At 38.4% G+C, this 26547-nt stretch overlaps 2 protein-coding genes across 4 annotated transcripts; one reads left to right on the top strand and one right to left on the bottom strand.

Moving 5' to 3' along the window:
• Positions 1-31: 31 nt before the first annotated feature.
• On the bottom strand, positions 32-26420 carry dnase1l4.1 (deoxyribonuclease 1 like 4, tandem duplicate 1). 3 transcript variants are annotated; one of them, XM_088915288.1, is made up of 10 exons: positions 26150-26420; positions 20733-20861; positions 13870-13959; positions 6675-6763; positions 5996-6082; positions 4933-5045; positions 3265-3377; positions 2787-2944; positions 1086-1182; positions 32-736 (listed from the first exon to the last, which is right to left on the bottom strand). In XM_088915288.1, exons 3-10 carry the CDS (start codon positions 13948-13950, stop codon positions 584-586), a joined length of 891 nt encoding a protein of 296 aa, XP_088771414.1. In that variant the 5' UTR covers positions 13951-13959; positions 20733-20861; positions 26150-26420; the 3' UTR covers positions 32-583. The 3 variants fall into 3 exon arrangements, with proteins under 3 accessions (XP_088771414.1, XP_088771412.1, XP_088771415.1); XM_088915286.1 differs by lacking the exons at positions 20733-20861; positions 26150-26420 and adding an exon at positions 16867-17048; XM_088915289.1 differs by lacking the exons at positions 13870-13959; positions 20733-20861; positions 26150-26420 and adding an exon at positions 16867-16982.
• Positions 17971-25621, top strand: LOC148835362 (arrestin domain-containing protein 3-like). The gene is made up of 6 exons (XM_088915285.1): positions 17971-18522; positions 19640-19700; positions 20023-20170; positions 21682-21784; positions 23060-23319; positions 23702-25621. The coding sequence occupies exons 1-6, from the start codon at positions 18264-18266 to the stop codon at positions 23789-23791; spliced, it is 921 nt and encodes a 306-aa protein (XP_088771411.1). The 5' UTR covers positions 17971-18263; the 3' UTR covers positions 23792-25621.
• Positions 26421-26547: the final 127 nt, after the last annotated feature.

Here is a 26547-nt window from a genome sequence, read left to right as displayed (position 1 = left end):
CTTGTGATAAAATTAAATTCGAACATGTACCTTTTGGATCTGTGTTGTTTTTAATAGTTTCATACTCAGAAATGACATACAGATTTTTTTCATTTCTAAATAGGTGCAGAGTTAAACGTTCATTTTAATAGATTTAAACTTTTTTGCTTGTCAACCACTGTAATAATATGTTCACAAACTTAAACATAAATCGATATTTATGAAAATTATGTCATTAAGAACAAAAAAAAACATTGGAAATGAAGGCATGAACTTGTTTGAATACTACTGCAGCTGCCATGAAATTAAAGGAGAAACAAAAGTGACTTTACTGAATAACAGACTTGTCCCAAAAGCTTGCCAATGGATGATGATATCAAACTCAAACAATGGCCTTTCTTATGTTTCTCCTTATTTGGCAAATATTCTAATTTATTGCATGGCACCACATTTTGTAAGTAATATTATGTAAGAGCTTAAGGTTTTTGTTAACCTGAAAATGGCCAAGCAAATAAAAAATCACATTTCATCATAATCATTACTCAGTAAGGCCCAGTATAGTTTTCCATGGAGGTTCCTGATATTTTGGCCAGAGAGCATATTTCTATTTTTGTCTGAGCTTTTTCCTAGCCCTCGGGTGAGCTGCAGGTTGAGTCTGAGGAGTTGGTTTGGGTCTTTTATTCCCTGACCTGCGATCTTGCGAATTTGTAGCCTTCAATTCAACTTCCACAGGATAGTGATCACTCACTTTCAGAGTCTGAAAGAAAATAGTGTTTCAGGTGATTTTTTTTTAACCTGCAATTTATGTTATGCATTTGATGTTTTATAAATATTAAAAACAAATCTGTTGTTTATTACTTAACTAACCCATCCGAAGCTGACACAGTTTCTTTATAAAGTTTGTTTTCAAGGTCAGCAGAGAATCTAAAGAGAGGATATGAGCCTATAAGGTAACAAAGGCAGGATTTCAGGTTTATTATTTCTTAGTTTATTTATCATCAGTATCACCATAGATCAGACATTTCTTCATCTGCTGCCCTTTCAGGCATTGTGCCAATACTCCATTATGTTATGTAATTCGCTGAAAGTCTTACAAAGATCCCTACCATTTCGTCAGTCAGTTGAAACTCTTCTTGGAAGTTGAATGGTTTGGCTGAATATGGGACAATAGCATCCAGCATGTCGTCACCATAAACCACAATCCTAATGTAATTAAAAAGGGATAAAAAGAGGAGATTATTATTTTCATAGCAATCCACCGGTAGTAAAGTATTTACATTTGATCAAAACCTGACCATTTCTTGCAACCTCACCCTGCAATGTAAAGTAATTAATACAGAGTGTGTTGTCGTGTGGCACACAACAATGCTTCGGTTTTGGACTTGGTTCTGGACTGGGTTTCCTTCTATGTGCCATTTGCATGTTCTAATAAGTTCAGAATAAACATTCTGATAATGGATGGTAATGCGGATTTTAATACTAATGATCAGCTTTGGTTGGAAACGTTGCTACAGAAGAGCAGAATCATGGCTTGGTCAAATTGATTCCCTACCCAATCTAATAACCTAGAAATGTTTGTCCATCTTGTCAGTGTGTATGAAAAAAGATATTGACACCGATCTACAAAAACAACATACTGTACCATTTTATGTTTTAATATGTCCAGTGTCTCACAAAGGGCTATAAGCTATTTCTCAAAGCCTTGACTCGGGATGGGGATACTGAGCTATACTCTGAATAACTCTGAAATGGACAGTGTGCTGTGTGTGTGAATAACTTCCAAGAACATCTAAAAAGTTTATGTGGAATCTTATAAATTTTGGAATTCCATACGTACATTACACATAACTTTCCTGCTCCAGTTGACGTTCAAACAAAATGAATCTAAAAGTAGCACCAGCTATATCACCCTGCAGTTCACAACTGGCAACCCACTGATTCTAAGCAGGTGCAAGCCTGGTCAGTACCTGGATGGGAAACTCCTGGGAAAAACTAGGGTTGCTGCTAGAAGAAGTGTTAGTGGAACAAGTAGGGAGTGCTTTCCCTGCAGTCTGTGTGGGTTCTAATGCCTCACTATAGTGATGGGGACACTATACTGTAAAAAGGCGCCGTGCTTCAGATGAGATGTAAAACCGAGGTCCTGACTCTCTGTGGTCATTAAAAATCCCAGGGTCTTTCTTGAAAAGAGTAGGAATGTTACCCCAGTGTCCTGAATAAATTTCCCCCTGTCCTTTACCAGTCATGGCCTCCTAATAATCCCCATGTATGAACTTGCTTCATCACTCCGGTCTCCTCCCCACTGATAGCTGATCTATTGTGAGCACACTGGCACACTTCGGATGCACATCAGTGGAAGGGAATCCTCATTTCACATAAAGCACTTTGAGTGGTGTGTCCAGAGAAACACTATATAAGTGTAAGGAATAATAATAATACAAAAATATTATTATTATGTTATGACATTACAGAGAGGTTAAAACTTTAGTTCTTGAACAAAGAACACAAGAAACAGGAGATAAACTTTATGCAAAAGAGTCATGGGGCTTTGGGACAAACTGTTTAATGTTGGGTATCTGAAGATGACTATTGTGGGGGCCATCAAATAACACTTGGAAGACAGTCTGGGATAAATTTGTTTAAAACAACTAAACAAACAAGAATGGACAAACTATCCTCACACATTTGTAACCTTCCTAAACTTTTTGTTTTGAAAGGAAACAAAAAATGTTGAAGCTTATTGAAATCTAAGAAAAGAGAGGCAGAAGTGGATTAAAAAAAGAAATACATTCTCAACTCTTAAGAGTCACCTGTCATATGTGTTGTCATTTCCTTTATTGGCTGTGGTGTCAACCTCATCTTCAATCAACCAGTGGAAGTTTTTGTCACTTCGGATGCGGATTTTCTTCATTTTTTTATTGGAGAGGTAGCCCCCGTCCGCATTGAAGTCCCCCAACATCATGATGTTCTGCAAAACACAGACAATCTTAGTACTGCTTTAGTACTGATGAACAGTATCCAACACATACTGTAGCGATTTTCATACTTTCATACTGGAGTTAGAGTTACTGTAAGTACAACATATGTTACAAAGTTAATATAGTAACAACATAGGTGTAGCAGTAGAGCAGGTCCACAATCTCACAATACCACAAAAGTAAAAAGTGTAGATTTTTTTTTAAATGTGTATGCTATTGGATTAACTGAATACATTTTTGCCAAGATAAAACTAAGTCGCTCGGACCATATACGTTTAGTGTATTTTCAGGGATTTTCTGAAGTACATACATCGGTTTCCCATTTATCTTGCACGGCCAAGAACACATCGTAGAGCTCGTCTAACTCCTTTTCCACAGAGCTGGGCTGGGTATGTACAGGAATCAGTACAAGATCCTTGAGGACTTCGCAAAAATAGAGACAGATTAATTCATTTCTCAAATTAAACATTAGAGTTTCTCGCAATGGATTTACAGCATTAACTCTTCGTGGACAAATACAATGTACAATACATTTAGACAGCAGCGCATTTGTTTAATAATAATTCCTTATATTTTTAGCACTTTTCATCCCAAGACTTTTACATAAAGAGATCCAGTTTAGCCACCTCTGAGGTGCTGAATCCACCTGGGTCATGTGCCGGCAGCCATTATGCACCACCAGCCTGACTTCACCACTGGTCAGGTGGAGAAATGAGAAAATGCTTCACAACTTGAGTTAAGAAGGAATTGTAGGAAGGTCAGATTGGCCAAGCCCATAGTGGAATTTAAGATGGACTTTATAATTAACACCCCTTACTCTTTCAAAAAGTGCCGTGAGATCTTTAATGACCAAGTAGTCAGGTCTTTACCCTCCCCTAAAATAGAAGGTGAAGTGTATGAAAAGAAACTGAAAAGCAGAAAATAATAACTGTAAATCACGACCTGAGTTAATGAGGCAGAACTGCTATTAACTGCTTAAAGTGTGAGTGTGTCCCTAATCTGTTCCATATTTCTATATGGTTATATTTACTATATCTAAAAACTATATGTGTAATAGCAGCAATTGTAAAATAAAGTAGGAAACATTTTTCTACTTTCTTTGTTATGTTTTATTATATTGCTGTTCTACAGGGATGTTATGGGCAATGCGTGGCAACGATTCTGAGGTTTATGGTGCTGTGTGCTGCTGTGCTCTGCAGGCTCACAAGAAAGATCTCGTCACATGTTGAGTTTCAGGGGCATCTTTCAAATGGCAGTAAAGAAAAAAGCAGCAAGTGGACTTTATCCACTTCCTCAGTACTTTACTGTCAACTACAGTATGTTACAGCATGCAAAAAGAAACAGAATTACCTTAGCACACTGCAGAGAAGAATATTTTGAATGACCATATGCCCCAACTACCGACATCTTTAGATCCCCAGTCTTCTGTTCAGCAGAGATGTGTACCTCATTGTGCTATGGGTACTATATTATCATTTTGACTGATGTACACAATGAACTATTGTCATATATTGGTGATATGTTTTTATTTACTTGTCAGTGATGAGAACATGGATGCAACACATTTCTGTTGTGAATTAGTACTGCTAGGTCTTCAAACAGGAAGATTGTGCCAATTTTTTTGAGCTACTGCCAACAGTTGAGACAGAATCCTTTGTACAGACTCTGTGTACAGCATTGGAAGAAGATGGCATTGATCTACAAAAGCACACTGGATGGAGCAAGTGAAATGATAGGATTCATTCATCTGTAAAGTTACACATTGCTTAAAGTAGAAGGTCCTACGTGAAACTTATTTCTGCAAAACACTGGAAAGACCTTCATTACAAGGACTAGAGGTGACAGGGATGCAAGAGCTTTTACTAACTTCACAAACTGGATTATTCCAAACTACATCTAAAAACAACTTCCAGCTACAGTAAGCTGATTTGAAAGTTGTCTCATTTCTTCCTTATAGAAACCAGTGACATCTACTTACCCGTGTTTGAACAAGTGAAACGCAGAACAAACGGCTCCCTAGCAAAAGCATCTTCGTCGCCCACTTGATTATCTTCGTACTGGTACGAACCAGTCAGTTTCACCAAATCTTCCCTTACAGTCAAAATACAAGAGACACCATTTCCACCTTAAGATGCAGTCAGTGAATCTTAATGATCCGAACCAGAGAAATAATGCAAAATGCACTCAGCAAAACTGTATGATTTTTCTTTTTCTTTTGTAAAATATTTTAAAATAGAAAATAAGAGATTTAAGTATTACATCTGAAAAATGCAACCTGTGGAATTACACTGCACAAATCATAATTTATTTAAATGAACTTCCAAAAACTTTTAAATGATCATTGATCAACACGTACAGTATGTGTTTCTGATTCTTCTGAGTAAAAGAAAGTGATTGAGAGCAAACAGCTGGTCCTGATACATCCCTTATATTCTACTTGCGGATCTGCTTTTGTTTTGATGTGCTCTGTAGATTATGACTTTGAACTTAGCCAGTAAGTGGTGGTTAGTGAGATATGATACAAGACTTCGGTTTTGCAATACCAGCCTTGAATTTCACACTCCAGGGTCAATTTAAGTAATCTGAAGGAAGTGCATTATATTATCTTCATCTTTATTGCGCTTGTAAAGTTTTGATCTTCCTCTTTTGGAGCCACCCAGTGTGATTCTCTTCTAGCTTATAGTAACCGGTCCCACACCAGCTCATAAGAGATGTTTCCTACAGATGTGCAGTGCCAATCCATTCTCCTCATGTCACATCCCTCTGAGATCAGAGAGCACACACAGCAGAGGACAGAGGACAGCCATGAATCCCGCAGTGACACCACAAGCGTACAAGCCTCAGACTGGCCACAGATGCCAGAGTAGGGAAACCTAGGAGCCCAAGCAGTATCAGCATACCAAACCCCTGCGATACCCCAGCAATGGTGCATTGCCCTCTGAGAACCCCTGGTATTGTACCCCAGGCTGGGTTTGAATCAGTAATATCCAAGCCATGAGGCACATGAGCCACCCGAACTGATGTTTTATTGTCTGCTTTACCTGTAAAGAAACATGAATTGCTCCTTGTAAGTGTGCCTTCCCAGGCGGGTGCTGATTTGCATCGTGTAGGGGTTGTCCTTATTAGCCCTGTTGACAGGCAAACCACAGTTCAGGTGTTTCCCTGTATTTTCATAAATGTTTCTCTTCATTAGCTGACTGTCCTACAGCAGTGAACATCATCATCTTAATAAGTAAAGCAGTGAGGCTGTAGTGAATACACAATGCTGAACATTTACAATGATGTGTTTTACAAATGTTCTTACACTTTTTTAACAAACTCTCAACTTCAACTACAATTGTTGCTCTAATTGTTGATTTAACATTCCAGTATGTTCCTTTACACTGTTTAACATAAACCCCTTTATATAAAGAGATGGCTAATTGCTTATTATTCAGTGCTACCTATTCTTAGTCCTCAGTGAAAATTAAGATTTTCTATCCCACCTGTGCTTTTAGTTACGCAATTAACCTAGCATTTATGAGGGGTGTGATTTAAAGGGGACTACAGAATATGCAGCTGCAGGACTGAAGCCATTAAAGACCACCACCGCTCATAACTCTCAGAATTACTGCCCATGTGATATAAATGAACTTTTGCCTGCTTTGCAATAAACTGGACACTTGCTATCCACTGTACCTATAGCAACTCTTATTTTAAAGCAAGGCCCCAAACTCTTACTTATTTAGCTCTTCCACAAATTTCTTCATTGCTTTTCCTTTGACATCCACAACTTCTAGGATCAGGATAATGCCATACCGAGACACAGTCTAGGAAGAAGAAGGAGCAAAAAAATGATTCAGAATACGCAGATTTCTTCTCCATTATCACACATTGTGTTGGACATTTGCCCATTGCCAATGGAATTACCAACTGACTTGTCAATGTTTTTCCAGAATTACACTTTGAAAACACTCATCATAGTAATTACGCCCCATCATTACCTTTTGCTACATTTAAACCAGAACTATTTCTGAATATCAGACAATGACTGAGCAGACAAATCCATAATTAAAATAATCATAACCCTCAACTTGTAAAGATTTAGCCAAGAATACACCTGAACGGTTGCTTAATTAACCCTGTCACACCTTAAACAGATAAGTCTCAGAGGCACCTAAGTTCTTTGTTCTCTGGCACACTTTTGATGAAAAGATAATAAGGCACACTGGGCTAAACAAACATTTATTAACAATGACAATACAAAACACTTAAGAACATAAATCTACAACACAAATGTTAACACTATGTACAAATGTAGTGACAGGGCGTCTCAGAGGTTTACATCCTGACCACCTAGACGGCTACCAAGTGTTCAACACTTATATAACGCCTAAAAAGGCCAAAAGAAGAGAAATATGCCTTCTAAACTAAACAGAAAACAAACTACATACAGATAAATTTCATTATCTGTAATCCCGGATGCTTCCAAATGAATGGGAACCTATTTCTCTATTCTAAAAATACACACACTAACCAGCAGAGGCAGTTATTAGCCAAAGGAATCACAGTTCCTAACAACAGAATGGAGAACTTTCTTAACAAAGTTCAAATACTTCACTCCAGCTGGCCTTTCTGGATGATCTGGACTAGGAGCTCTCACCTTCTGCCTTTCTGTCCCTTGTCGTCCCTCCTGTCTTTTTCTTTTTCCTACATGCCTGTTTTATGCTGTCTTACTAGACTGTCGTTGACACTCTTATTCATTTAACAAGAACTTAATTAACTAAGGTAAACCTTATGATTGTTTTGATCATTGAATCTTCCACCCTGCCCCTCAGCAAACATCTCCTTGCTTTGAAGCTCCCAAGAACTGAAATGTTAATATAATAATAATAATAATAAACTTTATTTTATATAGCGCCTTTAAAGGTGGCTTCTCAAAGCGCTTTACAGGATGGCAATAACAATAAATAAGAAGAGTATAACAATAAATAAGGAGAGTACACAAGATAAGACACAATTACAATATATAGGGGAGACTGTGGATGGTGGTACTAAGAAAACCAGAGGGGTGAAGAATGGAACCAGTTCAGTAAATGCTTTTCTGAAGAAGAGGGTTTTGAGTCTGGATTTGAAGGAGTTAAGAGAGGGTGACTCTCTGATATCCTTGGGCAAAGAGTTCCAGAGCTTGGGGGCATAACAGGAGAAGGCCCTGTCACCCATACAATGTAGACGGGCTTGGGGGACAGTAAGGAGGGCAGAATTTGAAGAGCGGAGGTTGCGAGGTGGGGAGTACGGCGATAATAGTTCAGACAGGTACTGAGGTGCCAAGCCATGCAGAGCCTTATAGGTGAGCATGAGGATTTTAAAGTCTACACGGAATTTGACAGGAAGCCAGTTCAAGGACTCCAGGACAGGAGTAATGTGAACACTTGCACTAGACCTGGTCAGGATTCTGGCTGCTGAATTTTGGACGTACTGCAGTTTGTTCAGAATAGATTTTGATACCCCTGCGAGTAGAGCATTACAGTAGTCAATTTGAGAGAATGATCAGCTTTTCTGCCACAGTTAATGATAGCATAGGGCGTAGTCTTGCGATATTTCTAGGGTGAAAAAAAGATGTTTTGACAGTATGCTGCACATGTGGGTCGAATGTTAAGCCACAATCTAATTTAACCCCAAGGTTTTTCAATTTTGATTGAAGCTCAAGTACAGAGCCATCTACAGAAAGGGTTACAGGACTGGCTTTACGAAGTTGATGGGGGTACCAACAAGCATGACTTCAGTCTTGTCGCAGTTGAGATGAAGGAAGTTTTGAGTCATCCAAATTTTTATGTCAGAGATGCAATTAGATAGAATAGAGACACCCACGTCAGTGTCAGGTTTGGTATGGATGTATATTTGAGTATCATCAGCGTAAAAATGAAAGCTGAGGCCATGTGATCTTAAAAGCTGACCAAGAGGGAACATGTAAATGCTGAAGAGCAAGGGGCCCAGTATTGAGCCCTGAGGGACACCAGACTTAACAAGACCAATTTCAGACCTGTACCCATTAAGAGAGACAAAGTGGCAGCGATCAGTGAGGTAAGATTTGAACCATTTGAACCAGATTTGGGTTTCATCCGTGTAACTAGTTTGTTGAGGGATGCTGAGTCAAGAAGAGAGAAGCTGGAGAGAAGGGAACCAGAGAATTTGGATGAGGAGGGAGGAGGTATGGAAATGATATGCATAGTGGAGAGAATGTGGTGCCGGATGTTGTCAATCTTAGAACTAAAGAAATCTAAGAATGTGTTGCAAAGTTGTGATGAGGCAGGTAATGTGGTAGGGCAGTTTGGCTTGAGCAGTCTGTTGATGGTGGAGAAAAGATGTCTGGGGTTGTTTTGGTGATTTTCAATGATGTGAGAGAAGTAGGTGGATCTAGCAGACTCTATGGTAACCTTATAATCAGATAAGTAATCTCTCCAAGCCTGGTAATGTACATTTAGGCCGGAAAGACGCCACCTACGCTCAAGTTTGCGAGAGGCTGCCTTCATGGATCGCAGATGGTCATTGTACCAGGGGGCAGGGTGAGAGAAAGAGATGGTTTGAGTTTTTAAAGGAGCAAAGGTGTCAAGGTGTTAAAACTAGCCAGGTGTGACCCAATGTATCTAGATTCAAAAAAAGGCACTTCAATAGTCTCTTACAACAGCCCCTAACAGTATTATTTATAACCCTCTATTAATGTCAAGGATTTTTATTCTGCTCATTTGTTTGGTTCAGGGACCACTGATATGGTTGGCATGTTGTTTCTGCTGTGGCAATTACAAGGATACAACAACAACAACAACAACAGGAAATACTTGTATCTGTTCTGCTATCTTATAGTTTCTCACCACACCATTCCTGACCTACAGAACTGTGCAAACACCTCTCCCACACTCTCTTCTCTAATGTTAAGTATTTAAGTGCCTGGCTTGAATGGTTAAAGTAGGCTTTTTGGGGTCTATTTTAATTATTTCTGCCTCTATCCAGCTCCTTGAAGTTGCCCCCCCTACAGACAGCACAAACGATGAAACCCACCTTATTCGTTAGTGCTACGTTTGTGCCGGTTTGTGCAGTTGAAAGTAGCGTTTGTGCTGCTTTCGTTTCCGAGATATAGCGCCTTGTTTTATCGGGGTCGTGACGTCACTCAGCCCCCCTACAGCCCCCTTTCCCTGTTGTAGGGAAACCAAACCGGTCTCATTTGTTAGTGCTACGTTTGTGCCATTGAAAGAAATTTCCCAGCTGCTTCCCAGCTTCCCAGAGCATGTATCGAGCTTCCCAGTGCACGCGTTTGATTGTAGCAGCTCGATACATGCTCGATCTGTAAGAGTTAAACACGAAGAGGTTCTAAAATTTCTCCTGTAAACAAATTACAAGTCTTGGACTGCATAAATAACATTAAGGTAATATTGACGGATAGATGCGAGTGTGCATTTTACAGATAAGTATTCAGATCGCCTCTAAATGACCTGCAGTATTTTTAAGTGAACGACGTTTACAGAGCTAAAATACATAAAAAATATGTATTTGACACTTTTATTAGCAGACCATTCTTGCAATTAAAGATACGATGATTTGGTTAGCACTGTAATGCGATTATAATAATTCACTGTTAATTCTTGTTGGAAGTCACGAATTTCCAAATTAGGTGTCTTTTGGCGTCGAAAATAGAATACTAATTTCGTGGGTTTCATACAAGTTTCAAAGCATGAAGGATCAAACAAGATCTTCAGAACTTAATTTTTTAATACCTTCGCAGTTTTTATTAATGGCGCCTCACTCGATATTATGCATTTACTCCAACCTCTAAAACCCATACGTGCCTGCACGTTCTTCTGGTATGTTATGATCAAGTCCGCTGAATATTTAAAGGCAAGGTAAAAGCTCCGTGAAGTTGCCCCCCCTACAGACAGCACAAACGATTAAACCCACCTCATTTATCAGTGCTACGTTTGTGTCGTTGAAAGTAGCGTTTGTGCTGCTTTAGTTTTCCGAGATATAGCGCCTTGTTTTTTCCGGTTATCGTGTGACCATGCACGATGACTTTGACCTCCAGTGACTCCGTCTGCCGAGTTCAAGCGCTCTGTTACAGTTTAGCTCGTACCCTTAACATTTTAAAGACAATCAATTACCTTCTTAGATGTGAATAATACTAAGACATGACGCATGCCAACAAGTTAACCATCTATGACATAAACCTGTGGTTGTAATGCATGTAAAATCACCGTAATTGTAAGATCTATGGTTTTTATTTAATACGTTACGTTTTCCTTTGCTTTCCCTACCGTGACACGCTGTTGCCAAACGCATAACCGTGGGATTCCATCGTGACAAGACCTCCGCAGCATGTCATGGTAGGGACCCCATGTATAAGGCATGTATATTGCGGCAGTGTAAATCACGACAGGCGCTTTGCTTCCATGCCACCCTGGCACCGCTGTGGCAACAGGTCTCATATCAGGATATGATATACCCAGATAGGACGTGTCCCGATATATGGACTGTGTGTCGCGACATGGGGTCAGCATATCCTGCCAAGGAATGTCCTATCGCAACATATGGATTCCATGTCCTGACATGGAGCGGGGCATTATGTCGGGGGTATATCATATCACGATATACGGGCTTCATGTCGCGACATGGGCGTGACCGGGTTTAACATATCGCGATATAGGGCCTTTCATGTCACGACATGGGGCGGGGCACTTTGTCGGGGGGGGGGGGGGGGGGGGGGGGGTATGTCATATCGCGATATACAGGCTTCATGTCGCGACATGGGAGCTGGGTCGTTTTGTCGGGGTATGTCATATCGCGATATACAGGCTTCATGTCGCGACATGGGAGCGGGGTCGTTTTGTCGGGGTATGTCATATCGCGATATACAGGCTTCATGTCGCGACATGGGGGCGGGGTCGTTTTGTCGGGGTATGTCATATCGCGATATACAGGCTTCATGTCGCGACATGGGGGCGGGGGTGTTTTGTCGGCGTATGTCATATCGCGATATATGGACTTGTTGCGACAGTGGCGCCGTGACAGTGATGCGCCAGTCGCAATGGGTATCGCGATGTGATCGTGATGTGCGCCCTCCTATCTTGACATGCTATCGGAGTCGTGAACGTGCTGTGGATGCCATGGCATTTTTTGTCTGCTATTCAGTTTTGACCTCAGTGCGACTTCTCTAGATTGATCAGTAATTGGAAACCAATGTATGTGTTACTGTATATCCAGCGTGCTCATACAGCATATACGGTACATACAGAACTTCTGCTGTGGCGCTTTACCCAATCAGAGTGTCGATTCTCATTCTTCACCCAATCGCGGCCCGGACTGTTCGGGGGTTTAGCCAATCGCGGCTCTGAGAGCTGTTCAAGCCAGCAGCTGCAGGTGGATCGGCGTGTTTACAGTCAATGAGAATCTATTTTTAAAATGCTTTACTTATTTGCAAAATAACACCATCGGCTTGTATTTTAACGTCTTTATTGATTCACAATGTCCCGTACCTTTCGAAATAAATACTTTTTTATTTGCAATATAACTGTCTCCGCTGCTTTCTGTAATGAATACATGGTATTTGAACAATTTTAATCGTACATTTAAGATAGGGGAAACACCTTCTGCTTTGTACTTCAAAAATGAATAGAAATGTAAAGTGTATGATATTATATTATTATGCTCGTGCTTTCAATTTTGTTTTTTATTGTTAAATTATATTGGAAACTAATACCTAAAAATGTGAATATGGGCTCTCGTGTTGTACCAGCGGTAATTTGGAAACTGGTGTCTCTTCACCAATCAAAGGAGTACACAAGCAATACATTTTCGAGAACATGGTTAAAAATTAAAAGAAAATACCTAACCTAATGAACTAACATAGTAACTCCTCCCTAAATGTAACACTGTTTATTCGTGTAAAGGCTGCAATATCTGGGGTCAACTGATCAAAAGATCACAACTGAAAGATCTAGAGGTCGTGACTTTGCTTTTTGTTCGTCACAGAGTGACGTCACAGCCTGGGAAAAAACGCACTATATTGAAATATATTGAAACATGCACCCCACCCGACCAGACAGACTCGGAAAACAAATTGCCCCCATCGTTTTCATCACAATCAGGAGTTCAAGTACCGAGTTTGTTGGTACCTGTAAACATCCTTGTAGATAGTCACATGATTACCCGAAATAACAAGGCGCTATATCTCGGAAACGAATGCAGCACAAATGCTACTTACAGCAACACAAACCGGCACAAACGCAGTACTAACGAATGAGGAAAAAACGAATGTTTGTACTGTCTGTAGGGGGGCCAAGTTCACGGAGCTCCTCTATCCCTATCCTATTTGTACATAGACATCCAGTGGTGACAGCTTGTACTGCACCCATGTTTAACTAAACACATGTGAAGGTTCAGGTTTAGGTTTATACAGAGAAGCTGCATTTGGACTATTTTCCTAAATTGTCTATCACATGCATCCATTGCTGATAACCCACAAATTCTTGTGGGATATGTGGGTTGTGGGAAGACTGAGCCTATTTAGGAAAAACAAGGTACAAGGCATGACTGATAGATGGGACACTATTTCATTGTAGGAATACAAAAAAAAGGGAGTATTTAAATTAGACTGTCATTCCTCACTAGCATGCCTGGCTGACATGCACATGAACGTGCAAACTCCACACAGACAGAAGACTGAAGCTGAGATCCATGGAGCCGTGAGACAGCAGCTTGAAGAACCATGTTGCCATGATAAAAAATATATTACTTATTAATAATATGTAATATTTTGTAAAACATTACATGCACATTTATAATATTTTTCTTCTTGATAAATTCAAAACTGCCTGTAATATAATTCTATGTACGAAACTCTTGCTCATTGTTAAAAGTTTTGTGGCTTTTAAAAACAGGGTCTTACCTTGATAAGAACAGAAAGGATATTTTTGTCAGCAATTTTGTTTTCACCAAATCGCTGGATGTTGAAGGATGCAATCTTCATGACTTCAGACTTTTGAATTGTCATTTGCAATTAAAAGGAGAAAAATACAATTTTGAAAAATAAAAAGTAGATTCTTTCACGTCAGATATCACAGAGCACTCAAAACATTTTTGTTTAAAAAACCCCCCACAGATTTAATAACAGAATCTTCATATTTATGAAAAGGTTCAAAGACAAATTTGTACTACACTAATTTCATGTGTGTCTTTCTAAGCTCTACATTTCTATATTATTCACATTTCTATACGTGGTGAAACAAAACAAGTATAAACATAGGTCTTCATGTTCATGAAAGCCACAACATATGTTGTACAGAAAGATCATTATCTGGGTAGGCAGTGACATTTTTTTCTTCAAAACCACGTCTGTCTCTCAGAACTAGAGTTATCTGTCTGTGACTGATATACAAAACCACAGTTTAAAGGAGAACCAGTTTAAAGGGGAATGAGGCAGAATTTTAAAAGAGCTAGGCTGTATGTTTTCAAGGGAAACAATGTATTTTACTGGTACCTCCATGATGTCACTAATATTAAAATAACACTGAAAATAGGATTAAATTGTTTGTGTTCATTTTGAATGTAGATGTTTGAAGTCAAATTAGGGCAGATATTTGTACTAAGGCTTCAGTAATCCCGACCAGCCATGACTTGTAATAATGAAACCCCATTATCCAGAAACTCATTTCAACATTATTTTCCCTCTACAAATGAGCTAAAGAACACAGTAGCAGAAAACCACTATTGTATATTATTCTTATTCAAGGGCGAAAAAAATTAAGAAGCGTTACAAAATGGGTTTGTAAAATCTTTACAGAATTAGTTATGACAAAGCTATTTAAAGTAAATTAAGGAAGACCCAGTGCAACATAAATGCATTTGAGAATAAAACGGAACTTCCTTCCTTTAATTGTATGGAGGAGTTTGATCAGACACCTTTTTTTAATAAAAAATGACTGTTACTTTCTGTTGAAATAAAGACTTAATTATATGTCCCACCCATGGCATTATCACATGGCTGAAAACAAAACTTATTGACTGTAATTTTGAAAAAACAAGTGTTGGAGAGCTGGACAATACTGTACGTGAACAGTCTTGTATAATATTTATTAAAAACCATTTCAAGTCATGTATAGTGTTTTAAACCTTAAGTATTGTCTGTGATACACACATAATCTGGCACATACATACAACTATAGTACTTTAAATACATATTCAATTCACTATACTATATATAAATAAGAGTATGTAAGATTTAAATGGTAAGCTGAACAAATAAACCACTGATAGTTTGTGTCCTTAATAGTAAAGGATATATAATGTTTTTGCTGTTTTATTATTTTTACTATTGTTATTATTGTATTAATCATTATTGTTTTATTATAAACGTTTTCACCAAAACAAAGGGGAATTTTGCAACTGCACAGACCTCTCCCAGATGCTTTCCAATCTGTCTTTCACTTCTACTGACACCCATTTTCTCCCTCTGTTACTGTTCTTTCACAAAAACTAAAATACTGCTGAGGGCAATACTGCCACTGAACTGCCGTTCACAATGATGAATAATTTAGCGATTCTGTTTTTTTCTATAGGTAAGTTCTTTAGGACAATATGCAGGAGAAATTAGCCTTTGTATTTTTTCTGTGCCTTAAAAAAATAGACCATGGCCTGAGAAGGTCAAAAGATCTAAATACCTCAGTTTATTTTAAGAGGTTTGTTACCAATAAAATCAAACTTGGTTGCATTTCCTTTCCACATTTATCACAATCCCCCGTCTTGTCATGAACAACACAGCAGCACCGACACACTTGGTTGAATGTGATTCACATGAAATGTCTTATGAAAGAAAAAAAAAAGCTCTTCTTTTACCAGGGTACACATTTATTTAATCACATTTGAATTGACGGTTAGTGGTAACTATGAGAAATGCTTTTGCATTTTGTCGTCCACCAAATAGCTTCAAGCTTCCAGTCTGCCACAGAAACTTCTAGGTTATTCCCGAGAATACAATTAAATCGCAATGCTACTTAAGGTTACGGCAGTGATTGGCCAGTAATTGATCAAGGGTCCGCGGACTTGAGTCTGAGAAACGTGGATTCATAGTATATTCCGATAATTTGCATACTGGGAGTGATCTTCCTTTTGGGGTATTTCATATATAGCGACGTTGCTACATACACTAGTTGTGGTTTTCTTTCATTCATGGGAAAATGCGACAGGATTAGCAAAGTGCTTATGAAATATTAAAAGTTTTAACCAGCATATTTTCACCGATTCCTACAAATTGTCCGTATAGTTTAAGTTACGATAAATTAAGCCAACAATGTTACAGTATGCCGGATAGGTTTATATTTTACAATTACAGTGGAAGAAAACAGGATTACAAAAAAGTGTCAGCATGTGAGCTGCAAAGAGACAATAAGACGTTCCTGCTGGAAAGTAAAAAGAATGAAACGTGTTTTATTTTCTTATTACTTTTCATTGAGCTATTAATCAATCTAATTGTTCCAGATATTTTAAAATGTAAAGTTAGAAAAATGAAACATTTTTAAAGCTGTAGCTGATAAGTGGAACTGGAACATATGTATAATACATAACCTCAGACACTGAGGAAATAAGACTTCGAAAGCTTTTGACCACAACTTCTGCACAGCTAATTTTCAAAGCACACATAAAACAGTCAAAACGTGAAGTAAAACTCCAGCAAACGTCTCTATCGAAACTTCTTAAAGATATAGCAGCTGAAATCACCTACAATTCGCAAATTGCATTTTCTTGATTAATGATATGTACAGTATGAACACCAAGCATGAAGGCAGACGTGGGTGTCGCAAGATGACAATGTCTCAATTCCTTTAAACAAGAGATTTTCAGGTTCAAGCCTACAAATAAACCGATAAGCTGACACTAAAGATCTTACCTTTTTATGCATTCACTAGGAACAATAGACGATTCTCGTTAGTCTTTCCTTGAACGTGAAAAAAAATTGTCAATCTTTATTAATAACACCTGAGACCTGACCTGCTTGAGACAAGTTTACCGCCACTGACTAGCAGCATTTCAAACAAACACACGCTAATAAGCAGCCTACAGCCACATTCCTTCCTGTAACTGGAGACGGCCTTTTTTATGTGGTCTAACATGGGTAGTGAGGCAGTTCACTTAGTATAGTGCAGGTCTCCTTGCAGTTTCACATACAGTGTTGATAAAACAGTACTTTGCACTGAAGAACTTCGTAAAAATGTCTAACAACATTTTGACACTATTGTATGTCTGCCTAACCATTTATTATCATTTTTTAATTAATCGTAAGACTGGTTGAGCTTAACACTTATGATTCCTAATTAAAAAAGTATAATAGTAACTAAATAATATACTATTTTATCGAATGCTAGTTAAAGAAGCTTAAATGGTTCAAAGCTGATACGAGCTACTGTACGTAGACCGAATGCCATCTGTTTTGACTGTTTCTGTTATTTTTTGCACAATAAAGAACATGAGTGATGTGTCTTTATCCAGGCGTGCAAAACAAAACGCCGGTCCTCACCATTCAACCTGTAACAACAATTGTGAACTGGGAAGCCGATAAAACATAGCGAAATATAAATCTAACATGCCAGGATTTCAAACGTCATATAAGATTTTACTATTTACAATAGTATAGTTTTACTACATTAACACATATCTGTCAACTTGTTAACAGAGCTTCAGATAATGTACCCATAACGGGATGTAAGAAAATTATCTAAGATAAAGTAAATGACAATAACTTAAGGATCTTAGTCAACTTTTGAGAGTTGTGTTACACAAATGAAGTACAGCTCAGTTAGGGACCAAAACAATTGCTCCGCCTGCACTGTTGTGCTGTAACGGCAGCTAAGGGTTTCGCTTTTAAAACGGAGGCACGAATATAAAAGTAATATATTTTTGTAAGTGTAAAGGGTTCCATTCCGAACTGGGACGCCTTCTGTGTAGAGTTCGCATGTTCCCCCCGTGTGCGTTTGAGGTTTCGAAGGGGGGTCCGGTTTCCTTTCACTTTCCAAAGACACATTGGCGAGCGTAGGCTGGTGTATATAGCTTGTACTGTACATACGTTAGCGTGTATGTATGTGTGCCCTGTGACAGGTTGCAGCCCTTTCTAAAGTGTTGTGTCGCAACTGCCTACCCTGACCCGGAATATTTCCTAATATTGAGTGCGTGGTATCTTTGTTTTACAAGAAGGATACAACTGAGAGTTGTGTGAAATCAAGAAGGGACATCCCAAGAAGGGATCGTTTTGGTTTTTTTTTAAATTGATAAAATTAAATAAGTTTAATAATGGCGCAAGGAAAGGTGACCAGTCTCACCATCAGCTGCGACTATCTAAACGAGAGCAACACCTTCTCGAGTGGAGACTTCATCTCTGGGCGTGTGATTATCGACGTTACAGGAAACGTGAATGTACAGCTTCTCACGATTAGTGCGAAAGGACGCGCGGATGTATGGTGGTCGGAAAGAAATGGTGAAAATGACGATACCTACTCTGCGAATGAAAAATACTTCAAAATTAAAAACGTTTTAATACAGTCTTCATCGGGTAATGTGTACATATTTATTTCCGGTATTTAGCTGACAGATGGAGAACAAAGTGGCGGAAAAGAGGTTTACAAACAAGTTCGCACACAATGTCTTGTGAACAAGGACATTCTGAAGCTGGCTGCCTTAAGTTAATGTTACAAACTACAGCCTTCTGTCCTGTTTTCGGAAATCTTTATTATAGTTCATTGACAGCCAGGCAGGTGGTGCATCAGGATGTAATGGACGACAGTAGTCCCCCAGCTTTCACTGCCAAGGGGGGAAGGGTAATTTAAACTCGTAGATCACAAGTATAGGAAAACGTCTTGGCGGCGCATTTGTTTAAGCTTTTAAGAGACTGCGTCACTTGCCACGATAAAGTACAAGGCTCAGGTGTCAATAGTGTATTCTTTTCACAAAGCATAAAGTTGAAGTCAGAATGAGAATAGAAACTACAATCAGCACAAAGGAGAATTTTATTTTTAGATGTGCAATTGCACTATTGCTGATATCAGGTGTTTTTTTAAACGATCTTGCTTTATCACTTGTTGTTTTCCGGGTGTTACCATTTTCTGTGCATCACCATCAGATGATTATATTTTATTTGGGATGTGTTGCCATTAGTGGTAGGCAGTCCTAAAAATGACTTAGTGGTTACGTCAGGAGGTGCACGTTTGGAGCCAGAAGTGTTTATTTTAGGTTTTAAGACATTTGGTTAAAGATAGCAATCTCTGTAACCCTCCTCCTAAAAACTAGTCAAGTAGGTTCCTAGTCGTTATCACGATCATTCTGTTACTCAACTACCGTCTTTGGACAACAGCATTGCTACTTTGTAACCCGATCTCATTGGAGCTCTGAAACTAGGGCTTTTGGTCGGTTTGCTTTTGTTTTGCTTTCTGTTTTAGAGTTGGTAGTTAGGTGGCGCTCTTTCCTCTTGACCACAAGTTTAATATATATATATACAGTATATTAAATAGACAATTAAAATTGTCTTTAAGTTATTTAAGTAGATAACTAATCAAAATTTACGTTCTATTTTATGTCAAGGAATCCTGAATTCATACATTTTCCTTGGCATAAACGCAATCCATCGATTTCTCGCTGTTTTTGTCATCTACATGTGAATTATTTTCTTTTAGGTCACAACGTCGTCCTGTCAGGAACCCAGGTGTACCCTTTTACTTTTCAAATTCCACATGAGTAAGTTCCTCTTTTTCTCAAGTTAAGATGCATAAATTCCTGACCAAGAAAAAAATTACTAGAGAAACATATAGTTCCTTAACACAATGTGCCAGTTGGGTTTGTTCTTTAGCCTTTTAACTTGAAAAAGCTATTTTAAAGCAATATTTTAAATTTTGCACAAGAAGTGTGGGAAAATTGTGGTGTGTTCCTTCGAAAATGCTTGATCATTTTCTTTCTTAAAAAATGAGAAAACAAGAAAATATCATTAAAAGCACATTCTTACAACAGCAACAACATAAAAAAAGGCAGTTCTGTGACCACTTCCTTCGTTTTGATTCAGAGATTTGCCATCTTCCGTTAAGGGATGTCATGGCAGTGTGAGATACTGGCTGGAAGCAAAATTACACCGACCATGGCATCTGTCCAAAACTGTCAAGATGGACCTTGCTGTTGTCAAACATATTGACGTCAATAGCCTTGAGCTGTTGGTAAGTAGTGTTATGAGTCTCAGATTTTCCTGTGAGACGAAATAGAGAAAAGAATGGAGGAGTTCTCATTTCGCATGATCTTAAAAGAGCAGGAAATGCTTGTATTTTCATGGAAGTTAATCACTGAAGTTCGGGAGGGGTAACGATGACACGTGAATGTCACACAGCTGTACCTAATAACAATCATTATGGAAATCAGCTATATATATATAGAACACAAACACCTCCCTTCGCATTTGTCTCAAGCAGTCCTCCACTCCTTGGTTCACTCCTCTCTGAATGGGGTTCAGGCCTCCTCGTCCTGTGGCCAGGAGGCTACCCATTTACCAAGCAGGTTAAACCAAATCTGTCCCACACAATAAATCCAAATAGTCAGAAAGCATCTACGTCTTGGATGGTGCTGTTCCTAGTGAAATGTAATTTAATCATTTATTTATTGCACAGCTCACCTGCAGCGTTCCTTCATGCTTTATTGAAATTGTCACATCAGTTGGCAGGCGCTGCAAATCCGTATTTGAACATTTTTACAGTCATTTGTTTTGGGGGTAAACAGAAAACTTACCCGACTTTGCAATCTGCTGCAAGGCAGTGTCACTGTATTTAAAGTGATTTATGAATTTCCAAGGGCCTTTGCGATCTGAACTGGAAACTCAGCACTTCACTCTCGAATTGATGGGCTCTTCTGTCTACACTGAATGAAAAAAAGAAAAGGCGAATGTCATTGATCATATTTTAAGACAACGCCATTAAAAGTCTGAGCCTTAAGACATTTTTCAGATGCAGTTCTCGCAGTAATGTAATAAAATGGTTTCATGCGAAATGAGAATGGATTGTATAGCTATAGCATAAATTGAATTGAGAGCAAGTATTACCTCCTTAAATGGGATTTGTCCCTTACAGGAATACCGTATGTGTAATAAATGCCTTTGAAGTTTGTGTAGGTCTTTTAAAGCTTTAAAAAAAAAACTTAAAACCTTAAAGCTTGGGTGGACTGTACTGTAGTTTCAGTAATGGGCAGAAGAGACATTCCCTCTCTAGAAACTTGTTATTCTGGTGAATCTAGTTTTCATATAAACACTCCAAAACAATAACATGAAAGACAATAATTGGAATGCCTATACAATTGTGGTAAAAAAAACAAACATAATTACTGTGTCCTTCTTAAATGGCAACTTACATACTCAGTTCCTAACAAGTTAGTGTAGACACTGAGCATAAACTGACACCATGTATCACTTGTTTTTAATGGACCATTCTTATTAAATGTCGCTTCTATTTTCTCACATTACTTCTCCAGAAATTATATTATTGGCCATTTGAAAACATTGTAAAATAGGTGTTGCAAATCATCCAATCTACCACTGGCCCCTCATTCTGGGTGAGATGAAACACAGATATAGCCTTCTACAGAACATCTAGCCCTTGCCATTTCATTTATTCAACCTCACTATATCTCTTCTCTTGCAGTGCGCAGTGAATTAGCGTTAACCTTTCTGCCCTGTTTCAATCAGGCACCACAGCTACTTACAGCCGACAAGACTCTGTGTTGCTGGTTCTGCTCCTCAGGCCCCGTCTCCTTAAGTGCCAGAATTGAAAGGAAGGGTTACACCCCGGGTAAGGACACCACAATAACTTGGCATCACTTACTAAGGACATGGTTGTTTTAATGTTTCTTCCTGTAAACATACTGTACATCCACAGAGGGACAGAAATAATTCATGCGTAATTATTAAAGTATGGGATAAGTCGAGGTTAATTCCATGGTCCAAAATAGAAAGGAGAAACAGAATGTTTTGCCTGTAGGCACACCTGCTTAATAGCTTCTCTTATACCCTAAGAAGGCTCAGAAGCCAAAACATTGTGTTTGTCCTTTCTGTTTTTCAGTAGGGAGTTAACCCTTACTTGTTCCTTTGCAGCTAATGCATGCTGACGCTGACAAGGCTCCCCTCTTGAATGTATGGATTACCGAGTAAAACGAATTTGTATTGATAATAATCTGGATCTGATCTTAAGCAATTAAAAAGTGAAAGAATATTAATGCATAATTTAAGGACTGAGCAACATACAGTAGATTAAATGTTTTTTGTTTTGGTGTGGAGCCTGTGGCTATCTATGAAGACTGAACTGCATAATGATAATTGTATTATGTCACCATAGGAACAAGTAATAGAGATTATTCCAAGTTGCAAAGAGAAGAAAGAAAACGCAACGTTTCGGCTGTGGAGCCTTCTCAGGTGTCTTCACCTGAAACGTTGTGTTGTCTTTCTTCTCTTTTCAGCATGGAATGAACCTATTACTTGTTCCTTTGCGGCCTACGCGTGCTGACACAGCTCCCCACCTGATCTTCTTATGTCGCCATAGTCATCTAATCGGGTACCTGTACTGGGCCAGCTCCGTATATTGTTAGCTAATGACTGGAAGTGCTCGCGTGTACTTGGCATTTAACAAACAGAGCCTGGTATCATTGTGAAATGCTCTGCATAAAGAATGCAGAGGTGGTATTCCGAAAATGAAAGTGACTTACCAGATTTTATTAACCAAGGTAAACAGTACTGTATGACAGTACTACTAAAATTCTTAGTTCTCATGAATAGAAATACAGCAGACATACAGTTGCCGTGCTCACCAAATTGCCTTTACAGCTGATTTGCGATTGAACTATGCACTCTATAGCATTCTGAACCTGCTGTTATAATTTAGCTGTAATTCCTTTGTAATCAACTAGACTAACAATGCTAATAGATGTCAGGTGTGTCCTAATGTACGTAACATCTCAATTGTAATGTTAAGACCAGTGTTTCACAAAGGGTTGGCTTTCCCTCTTTATTATACTGATGAAATTAATAGATAACATAAAACTGATTAATTTTTGTTTGTTTTTGCTGGCAGGAGATTCAGTTAGCATCTTTGTGGAAATTGAAAACCACTCGTCGCGAGAGGTGAAGCCAAAGGCGGCCCTTCAGCAAATACAGACCTTCTATGCTACTATGAAAACAGAGACAGTCACCACCGAAATTGCTTGCGTGAAAGGAAAGCCTATCAGTGCTGGTGGAAGAGAAACGTGGTGTGGGCGACTGCTGGACATCCCTCTCAACACAACAATGTCAGTTCTGAACTGCAAGATAATGAAAATGGAGTACTCAGTACTGGTGTGTATCTGCAGTCTTCTTATGGGTAATAAGGATCTGCTATTGAATTACTACAACTCATTTGCAGCTTTAAAAATATTTTGCAAATGTATTTAATATTTAGTGTACTTTGTTGCGCAGGCTTGTCTTACATCAGAAGGAATTTCCAAAAATCAGAATTTGTTTAAAGACACGGGTTGAAAATGGACAATGGTAGCAACCTAAGGTCTTTTAAAGAATATTTATCTCTGACAAACTATGAAAATTGACTTCATTTTTTTCTTTGACTTTAAACTTAAAATGCCAAGTTGTTCAAAGACAACATGCAGTTTACTACACCTGATTGTAAAACAACATGATTAGCAGGCAGGACCACTGCTAATTTTGTATTTTTATTTTCCAGGTGATTGTGGATATTCCCTGTGCTATTGCCCTTAAAGTGGTTTTTCCAGTGATCATCGGTACCATTCCCTTGCAGTGCCCTTTTAATTAGTCACTAATTATGTGCCTGCTGTGCTGCTCGCCTTTTCGGAAGCTGATCAGACTGTTTAAAGAAATGAAGATCATGTCTAGCCATGGGAAGGCTCTTTCATTGCAATTTTTTTTTTGTTTTCGAATAGCAGGTCTGAAAGTCTTTTTAAAATTAAAATTATGTTTGAAATGACTCAATACAACCCTATATCACCAATAAAGCACCAGAACTAATATCCAATTCCTAAAGTAATTAGAATGTGTAAATTCCTTTGTTATGAAATACTGTAGTAAAGCAATGAGCATAACATTGATTATATATTAGTAGCACAGAAAAGATGCATAAGAATGACCTTTTCGCTACTATGTAAAGTGATGCACCAAGTAAAGTTAAGTGGCAGGTATGGCTGTATACGACAGATGTAACCATGGGGTGCAAAGCGGTGGCTCTGTGGCTAAGGATCTGTGCCTGTGGCTGGAAGGTTGCCAGTTCAAATCCTGCAGCATTGTGTGGATGTTGATGAAATTTGCCAATTTTCAATTCAATCAGTGCACCAGTCCTTAAGATTTTCAAAGCCGTTTTGAATACGTCAGGCCACCGACTGTCATTGATGCAAGACCAGTGTCGGTCTCATATCGATTTTTCGTCACCTTTGTTCATTAGAAAATGAATGTGAACCTGCACCTCTAGTGCTTTAATCTCTTCCTGTGGCTTTTCATATCATTTTTTGTGCTGATTATGCTCGAATCTCCTTTTGTATCTTGGCTTTGTTTCACAAATTCATTATTTGTATCTCAGCCATTGCCACCTGGTTACATTCTCATCAGCATAAAGTCTAACGTCTTTTTCCTTCTTCCTCTTCTCCCATTGTGGACCTCTTTATTTCTGATCCTCTCAACTCCACCATCCCATCCTCCTCCTCTACAAAGAGCTGCCTCCTAAATCCAACAAATGTCTTCTCTGGCATGCCCCTGTTGCTTCTGATCTTTTCTCTTCCCCTTTTCTCATTATTGTTCTATGTATCCAATTCAAAACCCTACTTCTCCCCTACTGCTATCTCAACTACTCTTCTCCAGTTTCTCTCTCCATATACCCTATCTTGCCAGCCTCTCCCTTCCTCCACTTGCTGAACCTCTTGCTCCTGGTGGTGGAATGAAGAAATCAGAACACCTTGGTCTCTGTCCATCCTTCCATCCTTCCATTTCTCCTGAAGGCTGATCTGTTTAGATCACACTTGTTACCTTTCATCTCTAAATTACATCCCTAAGTAACTTATAATACATTCCACAATGCAATTTGCACTTTAAACATAGAATGCATAAAGTTTACATCATTGTTTTGTATTCATGCTACCTGTATGTGCATGATGTTTTCTTACAGTTCCATTTTTAGAATACCAGTGCCATTACTTTTATAGTCATTATTTTTGTTTTATATAGTGTTTATTTGTGCTTACACTGCAAACGTCTCCCAGGATGTCTATTAAGAAAATAAATGATAATACTAGCAAAATAATTCTGGTCTACATTGGACCATTGTAATTTACTGGTTTAAATGTGCATTTTATTATATATAGGTTTATTCCATGCTGAAAAGAGAAGAAAGAAAACAACGTTTCAGCCATGGAGCCTCACCTGAAGAAGGCTCCACAGCCAAAACGTTGTGTTTTCTTTCTTCTCTTTTCAGCATGGAATAAACCTATTACTTGTTCCTTTGCAGCCTATGCATACTGACGCAGCTACCCACCTGAACTACTACATTTTATTACATATTGACCAGGAAAATATCTTTAAATATATTATTCAAATGAATGTTCACTTTGTGTCATGTTGTTTATAATAAAATATTCACTCATGCAAGTATGATATCTGGAGAAATTATTGACTTAAAATGTGAGCTTTAAGAATATAAAGATTGTCCTGTAGGACTCCGGAAGAAGACGATTACATTTTACAATGTTCCAGGTCTACTATATTTAGAATTGAAAAGTATCATATTGTTCACATTGGCAGCAAGCCTAGAAAGATGAAAATGTGGACTGACTTTCCTATCCTTACTGTAGACCCACAGCAATATAATCTAATGAAAGACATTTCCAGGCACAGGATTAGAACATGTCAACAGGAGATGGTTTTAAAAGCTATTTGTTTCTCAGACACACCCCAATCAAAACTACCCAAGACTGCCGAGTGCCACTCCTCTGCTGTCTAGTTTATTGTTTCAACAGAGTTTTAGAAAGGGATTTTCTTCTTACAAAGCACACACAGTTATGCAACATGAGTGTGTCTTTCATGACATATTACAGCACATCTAGTGAAATACAATTTGTTAAAACTGAAGAATTGCAAAGCTGTTAATACAGGAACTTCTGTATTGTACCTTGGCATTTCTAGAGTGTTGAGATTTTCTTAGAGGATTTTTTTTTCAGTCACTGAAAAAAAAAATGAATTAGAGAGCCTGTAAAGGAACATGGAAGAGGCAGCATAATTCAGAAACTTCTCTTAAGATGCAAATTAACCCCAAACGAGATAAAGATAACGACACTATGCAAATTTTGTATTAATACAAATTACAGAACACATAGCCACATACAAGGTATGCACATACAAAATTCTTAACAGTAAAATTAGTATACTGAAGTACTCTTTGTATCAGTGAGCTTCATTTTTTTGGGAGGGGATGAGGTGAGATCTAAAATCCGAGTTTGAAACCAAGACTATATTTGCGCAAAAAACAAATATCAGAAAATATATATCATTAAAAAATAAATGACAATT

This window comes from Atractosteus spatula, chromosome 5 (assembly GCF_055471065.1).
Source record: "Atractosteus spatula isolate fAtrSpa1 chromosome 5, fAtrSpa1.hap1, whole genome shotgun sequence".
NCBI lineage: Eukaryota > Metazoa > Chordata > Actinopteri > Semionotiformes > Lepisosteidae > Atractosteus > Atractosteus spatula.
This window is presented reverse-complemented; position numbering and strand designations above follow the sequence as displayed.

Excerpts from the sequence above, each read along its gene's own strand:
- dnase1l4.1 (XM_088915286.1), bottom strand. Across the intron at positions 2,945-3,264 it reads AAGATAAATGGGAAACCGAT|AACATCATGATGTTGGGGGA; the intron begins GTATGTACTTCA and ends TGTGTTTTGCAG. Across the intron at positions 737-1,085 it reads TTCAACTGACTGACGAAATG|ACTCTGAAAGTGAGTGATCA; the intron begins GTAGGGATCTTT and ends ATTTTCTTTCAG.
- LOC148835362 (XM_088915285.1), top strand. The coding sequence starts at position 18,264 with ATGGCGCAAGGAAAGGTGACCAGTCTCACCATCAGCTGCGACTATCTA. Across the intron at positions 20,171-21,681 it reads TCAATAGCCTTGAGCTGTTG|GCACCACAGCTACTTACAGC; the intron begins GTAAGTAGTGTT and ends TGTTTCAATCAG. Across the intron at positions 21,785-23,059 it reads AAGGAAGGGTTACACCCCGG|GAGATTCAGTTAGCATCTTT; the intron begins GTAAGGACACCA and ends TTTTGCTGGCAG.